The 7,048-nt window shown below is 42.4% G+C and overlaps 1 protein-coding gene across 1 annotated transcript; it reads right to left on the reverse strand.

Moving 5' to 3' along the window:
* Positions 1 to 827: 827 nt before the first annotated feature.
* LOC117853226 (NAC domain-containing protein 76) lies at positions 828 to 3,178 on the reverse strand. The gene is made up of 4 exons (XM_034735602.2): positions 2,788 to 3,178; positions 2,476 to 2,666; positions 2,071 to 2,342; positions 828 to 1,816 (listed from the first exon to the last, which is right to left on the reverse strand). The coding sequence occupies exons 2-4, from the start codon at positions 2,642 to 2,644 to the stop codon at positions 1,223 to 1,225; spliced, it is 1,035 nt and encodes a 344-aa protein (XP_034591493.1). The 5' UTR covers positions 2,645 to 2,666; positions 2,788 to 3,178; the 3' UTR covers positions 828 to 1,222.
* Positions 3,179 to 7,048: the final 3,870 nt, after the last annotated feature.

Raw genomic sequence — 7,048 nt, forward strand, 5'->3', positions numbered from 1 at the left:
TAGGTCTTTACAATCAGCACTAAAGCTCCTTCCGTCAGCTCCCTTCGGTGAGTTAACAGGGATAAAAGCACTTGGATGGAAGGTCAGTTCTCTACCCGTGCTACCACGTCGCATCTGCTGGTGCTAGAATATGGCACGTTACTATCGCTGTTGTCCACCACTTGCTATCAAAGCACTCTTGCAACTAGCGCTCGCTATTGATTGTCGCACTGCGCTCATCACCCATTTCTAAGGTAGGGATTATGGAAGAAACGGTAAGTCCCATACTGCAATAGTTTGGACTTTCAGCCACACTAAACTTCTTTTCCACCACCCACCGTTATTGGTATGCACCAACTCGCTTCCCCTTCTTTCTTTATCCATATGGAGTCTATCTAGCAAACACATACATATCACTACTTCTGTATCAAAATATTTTTCATGAAAAGTACTTTAAGCATAACTTAGTTATCTTTTAGTATATTTATAATAAATTTTTGAATAAGATGAATAGTCAAACATTAGTCAACAGTGATAAATATTTCGAATTGGAGGGAGTATCCTATATATGTCCACCGTCCAGGCCAGTGCTTGTATTTTGCATTTGCTAACATGCATTTTATTCACAGTAAGAAAAAAACATCAACCTAGAGTCCTAGACTCTTCAAGACTGACGTATGATAGAACTAATATGGCAAAACAAGCAACGCAAAGTCCTATAGTTTTATATCTAAAGTTTGTAAGGTAATTGTACAGATTTTTCTGGTAGATTGAAATGATGGAGCAGGCATAGACATCAATCATACATGAGCAGAAAAAAAAAGAAAGAAAAAGGGCGACAAACGGAATTCAGATGATGCATGTGTAGTGCATTAATTTGGTGACCATGAGTCCATGAGTAGACCAATTAGTGGGAAATTTGGTGACCAGGAATAACGTTCCAAACAAGAAATTGAAGTTCTTGGTTCACTGGCCCATCGCTTCACATTCTTCTCAAAAGCACTTAACGAGCAACTCTAAGCCAAAATGGGAACATAAAAAGGATCCTCTCTTGACCAGCCAGCCACAGTTTAGATGGCATTCGATGCACGCATGGCCCAAATTAAACAGTTGCACTTGCACCGTATATACATTTGAAAGCACTAAACTCAACAGCGAAATCGACCGAAATTAAGCAGTCTAATTAATCAACCAAAAACCTGATCTGCTCACTGCTAGTTCAACAAATTTGAGGTCGATCCATCTACTTTGGGAACCTGAGGAGATCGGCCGCCTCGCCCCCAAGGTAGTGCAGTGGAAGCCTCTGCAAGGACGACGACGACGAACCACCAAGCTCCATGAGTTGCTGATGATATGGCGCCATTGGGGGCGCAGATGCCGTGGAGACCTTTCCCTGGAACAGCTGATCTAGGTTCTGGTGCGAGGCGAGTAGCTTGTCAAGGATCGACCAATCTGTGGTGCCAGTAAAGCGGTCGACACCGCCGGCACCACCGTGGAGCATCCCGTCGCTGCCGTTGGATGTCAGCTTCATCAGGTTCTGCGAGCAATCGACATCGAGCGAGCTCATGGCGATGGGGACACCAGGCTGGCTGGGGAGGACGGTTGGCACGGGCTGGTCGGCGTTCATCAGCTGCGGGAGCTGCATGGTGGGGTCAAAGGATGGGAACTCATATTGCATGAGGTGAGGGTTGTGCTTGTGGTCTGTTGGCATGGCGGCGGGGACCGGAACTGGGAAGGGCTGGAGCTCATCGTCGTCCAGTGCTGCCATGTCAGCCGGGTTGAGGCCCCTCTGATAGTTCTTCTTCTTGAAAACCCTACACACCACCCACCCATCTTCCTGCAGAGATCAGATCGATCACAATTTGTGTCAGTTCACCTCGATCACAAGTCAGCTATGGAGACTAACTTGTGCTAAATCTTCCATATGTAACAAGTCCTACACATATACGGAACTTGAATGAATGTTATTATTCCATGGGTTAAACTTGGGAGCGACAGTAAAGTCCAAACATGAGTGAAGCTGATGGTGGGCAAAGATCAAATAAACCTAACTTTGCTAGGTCTGCACAGCAGATGATGCTCCTCCCTTACCTGAATCTCAACGTTCTCTTCGTCCAAGCGGTACTCGTGCATGATCCAGTCAGTCTTCTTGCCGTGGGGAGCCCTTCCGATGTAGAACACCAGTGTCTTCCTCAAGCCGATTCTCCGGGCGTTGCCAAGGAAGATGGCCTTGTCCCGCCCTGTCGCCTTCCAGAACCCCGCCGTGGTGGCACGGTTCGTCCTCGTCCCCGTTGGGTACTTCTTGTCTTTGTGGCTGAAGAAGTACCACTCGTTCTGAGGCCCAGTGCCTATTCTGCACCTATCTGCCATGTCCCACACATTAACAAGATTCTTGTGAGTTAGCTATCTCTTTGGAAAATTTAGGTCTAGAAAGTCATATCTAGATTGCTGCAGATAAGTATGTTTGCACACAAAATGGAATCTATGTATGTTTACCTTTGAGATCCCAAGGCTCAAGCTTATTGAGATCAATCTCCCTTATGACATCAAGATCTATGGGCTCATAAGCAACCTTCTTCCTCAGGTAGTAGTAGAGGAGTTCCTCGTCGGTCGGATGGAAGCGGAAACCTGGTGGCACCGACAGTGGTCCACCGCTTGGATGCATTCTTCCTTGCAGAACCTAAGATCTGAGAAGCAAGCCATGTATGGAGCAAATGAGAAACTATTCGAGAGGCTTCAAATTGCAACATCCTTAAATACTTTCCTGCTCCGGCTTAGAGCTTTTAGAACAAAAGGAAGAGAACAAACCTTGGAAATATCCTTTGCCTGATTGCAGCTCAGCTCCTTGAAGCAACTGAGTATGGGGACAAGCAAGAAAAACAAGAGGAAGGCGATGCTACAATGGAAAAGGATGTATGGCTGCCTTATATGGAGTGGGGTGAGGTAGGAATATGAAGTCCAAGATGCTCACCAAAGACAAACCCTAGGTGTATAAAATGTATATAGCCTGTGGCAGATGGGTTTGAGCTGTAAATTAGTTTTGGATTGATTGATGGGAGCATTGACTATATACTGATATAGGTTCACAATCTCACAGTCGTAAGGAGTGTCCATGCATGTATATGGCTATATGCATGTATGTCTTGGCTGGTTCTGGAAGGACCAAATGAAAAGAAGGGTGTGCTGTCCTTTGAACAGGGGACCTGCCCCAAAACTGGCCTCAGAAGAAGCAATCAGGTGTCTCCATCTACAACACAGTCATTATTGTGTGATTTTGCAAATTTGTCCTTGCAAAACATGATAAGGATGTCATTTCATCCGCAGCTGGTGTTGCCCAGCCCTTTGGCCGAGCTCCTTGGTAATATGTAATAGTATAGATAGGACATATATCAAGGGCGCATCTGTAAATATGCGGAGATTTAGTTAACCTGGAATATAGTAGGCTTGCACGAGGGAGTCAAGGGGAACAAGGGAATTAAACCTCCTATTCCATCTTTCCAAATCCCAATGTCTCTATTCCTCTTCTATTCCCTGCAAATTGCCATACATTATTCCATGATCCTTCAGACTAAACAATCTTGTACACTGTTTGACATATACTGACTGGCACTGATGATAGATTACTTTACTGGTCCCGATTAGGGATCTAAAGCTCTAACCCTAGGTAAATATGAAATTACTGACTTTGCATGACATCTGATCTTGAAACTTAACTACAGGAGATTACGAGTAGATTATTCTCTACCGGAGAGATTCAAAACAACATCTGTAAGTAACCCATCGGTTATTACCAGTACTGGTTACTTGTTGACCCGATGAGTAACGAGAGCGTAAATCCCAAATGTAAGGCTTAAAATCAAAATGAAAAATTACTGCAGTACTGTTCATATGATTATGTGCTATGTAAAGTAAACGTGGAAGCCTTTTTAGTTAGCTAGCAATATGTACCCAAGTACAATATTCAAGAAAAGTGCACAATAGATGAAATTATACAAGTATCGAATACAAGTATACAATAGATGAAATTACTATACAAGTAGCCAGTTTTGGACAGCAATGAATTTATCTATGCAAGGTTAGAGAGCAACTGGCCTGAAAACACATGGATTATTTGAAATGCTGCACTTTACCCAAGGTCACATACATCGGGAAGCAAGCAACGTAAAGACACGGTTATAGCAATCCAGGGATCGAAGACATGAAAACTTTCAGGCACGCATGCGCGAAGATCTAGATCTGCCTTGTGTTCACGCACAAAAACTATCGCAAACTGTAGTGAGTGATGTGTAACCGTGCAGAGGAATTGCGCTGTTGAAGCAAACTCTATAACCATGCAAGTTTGACTCGCTGGTATAGATGACGGATCTACTAGTTTCATTGGATTAAACAATCGGGTATAGACATATAAGTAGTTGTTTGAACAGTGACCAAACATGATTACGTACGTGCTAATATTTCAATTAATTAATTGGGTCTCTTATTGCAGGCTGAAGGGATCCTTACGCTATCTAGTGGGATCTCCCCGATGCACCAAATGGCTCCAGCTACATGCATCTGGTCAACCATGGACGTCGGCTAGCTAGTTGCATAGTTCGCGTGGGAACCAAAAAAAAAAAAGAACTACATGTTCTTCTATGTGTCCACAGTGGGGGATGCTTCTGTTTTCTTTTCTTTTTTTTTTTTGGAGAGGAGATTCCCGGAAAAGTTTGGCTGGGAACCTTGGAATATAAAACTTTAACATTCGAATTCACATTTAAAATTATAATAGAAAGCATAAGAGATCACGATGTACATAGTATTGAAATAGATGAAAACTGCAGTTGAGATGAAGGGCGAAAAAAATAAAACAAACCCATGGCAGTTTAAATCCTAAGCCTACCTATTACATCCACATGATCAATAGCGCGTTCCAGTTCTATGCAAGTTCAATTTTGACAGATCGATCAAGATCAAACAAGCATGTTCCAGTGCTTTTGCATTGCTCAAATTTAATAGATCACACTACTAAAAAGTTTTCTCATGCAGGTGCTAACCCATTTATATAGGTGTTTAGCCTCCTGCTTGTGATCGAAAAGATACTACCTGTGCAGCATATGAACCGCCTGTGAAAAAGGTAGAGGAGCGTTTAAAAAGATTATTTTTCGGTTGTGTCGAGAACACATAATCTTTTTTGTTTGCGAGGTTAAGAACACATAATCCTTCACTTAACCAACATCATCTCTCTTCTCTTGATGCGCTGTTAGTTGTTCCTGCAGACAGACAAAAACACCACCCTGAAGAGCTGAGTGATTACTATGCTTCTTTCTAGCCATTTGTTTGCAAGGTTAAGAACACATAATCCTTCACTTAACCAACATCATCTCTCTTCTCTTGATGCGCTGTTAGTTGTTCCTGCAGACAGACAAAAACACCACCCTGAAGAGCTGAGTGATTACTATGCTTCTTTCTAGCCACCCGTAGGGGGCTGAGAACACACTCAGAACTCACCTTCCATCCAACATTTTTTTTTATCCCGGTTATCTTTGGATCCGGGACTAAAGGGCCTTTAGTTCCGGATTAAAAATGAAATACCGACAGCCACCAACGGGGGGAGCTTTAGTCCCGGTTGGAAAGACTAACCGGGACTAACCCCCCCTCCCCCGGTCCCGGTTGTAACGGCTAGTGGGCTGAAAAAATCTGACCACCAACGAAGGGAGCTTTAGTCCCAGTTGGAAACACCAACCGGGACAAAACCCACCCTCTTTAGTTTAGTCCCGGTTGGAATTACCAACCGAGACTAAAGGAGGCTTATTCCAACCGGGACTAAACTAGAGGGGGGGGGTTGTCCCGGTTGGTGTTTCCAACCAAGACAAAAACTCCTCGCCTATAAATTCACCTTCTTCCTCCCCAAGCCCGAGCCACTCAGACCGAGAGCTTTGGGCTCCTTCTCCATGGCGAGCAAGCAACCTTACGGAGGTGCTACCCGATTTTTTTTCTCATTTTCGTGGGGATTTCACTCATCCAAAGTGTTATAAAGGTTAGCTACTTCATCCTCCCTTCATTTATTGTTATTATGCTTTGTTTTATGCTTTAGAGATAGAGAAAAATGAGTTTTTTAAATGAGGGAGAATGGAGAGGATTTTTATTTATACATGTTTTTGAGCTAGATTTGATGGATAGTTTGCTTGTTATATATGATTCATATTAGGTAAAGAACTTGATCAATATTAGGTACGGGAAAAAATAGAGTAAATGTGTTTTTAATATTTAGTTATTGCAATAAAATTAAGGTAAATAAATTGTAAGGTAAGAAATAGAATCTAGTCATTGCTACAATTTTTCATGTCACTCTAATTTAACAATAATTCTATTTCTTTGACCAATAATTTATTTATCTCATGTTTATTGCAAAGGCTAAATATTATAAACACATTTACTCTATTTTCCCCTACCTAATATTGATCAAGTTCTTTATCTAATACGAAGCCCTATGTTCTTTTTTCACGTAATACGATGCAGATGGACTGGTAATAGATGTACCACCTCCGCTCCTCCAATCCCAAAGAACAGTGTCTGCACATGGCATAAATGTGCTTACACTATTCTTTGTTATTGGGGAGCGGAGGTGGATCTCCATAGACTTGGAATTCACATGAACATTGTGATTTCAGTTGAGAAATCTGAGGTGAACAGGAACATTCTAAAGAGCTGGTTCCTCCGCTCCTCCAATCTCAGATAACAATGTCTGCACATGGCATTAATGTCCTTACACTATTCTCTGGTACTGGAAGAGCGAGGGTGGCTCTCCATAGACTTCGTAGAAGATTGAGTCATGTGCAGAGATGGCTTGGAGGACGAACATTCTGCTATGTTGTACCATTATTTTAGTTTGTATGATTAGTTTGTAAATATATTGCAGGTGTAAGAAATAAAATTTGGTCATTGCTATATTTTTTTGGATAGTTTGCATGTTAAATTAGAGTGACATGAAAATTACGCGGGTCAACTTAATGCTACAATTGTGGAACAGGATAACAAAGATACATTAATAAAGACTACAGACGCTCCATAGTAGACTTCACGGAGTCAA

The sequence above is a fragment of the Setaria viridis genome, chromosome 4 (genome assembly GCF_005286985.2).
Source record: "Setaria viridis chromosome 4, Setaria_viridis_v4.0, whole genome shotgun sequence".
Classification (NCBI taxonomy): domain Eukaryota; kingdom Viridiplantae; phylum Streptophyta; class Magnoliopsida; order Poales; family Poaceae; genus Setaria; species Setaria viridis.

What these genes read in the sequence shown, in the direction of transcription:
- LOC117853226 (XM_034735602.2), bottom strand. Translation starts at nt 2,644, where the DNA reads ATGCATCCAAGCGGTGGACCACTGTCGGTGCCACCAGGTTTCCGCTTC. An exon ending in TGAGCCTTGGGATCTCAAAG is followed by an intron (nt 2,343 to 2,475) that starts GTAAACATACAT and finishes GGGACATGGCAG; the next exon opens with ATAGGTGCAGAATAGGCACT. An exon ending in AAGAGAACGTTGAGATTCAG is followed by an intron (nt 1,817 to 2,070) that starts GTAAGGGAGGAG and finishes TGATCTCTGCAG; the next exon opens with GAAGATGGGTGGGTGGTGTG.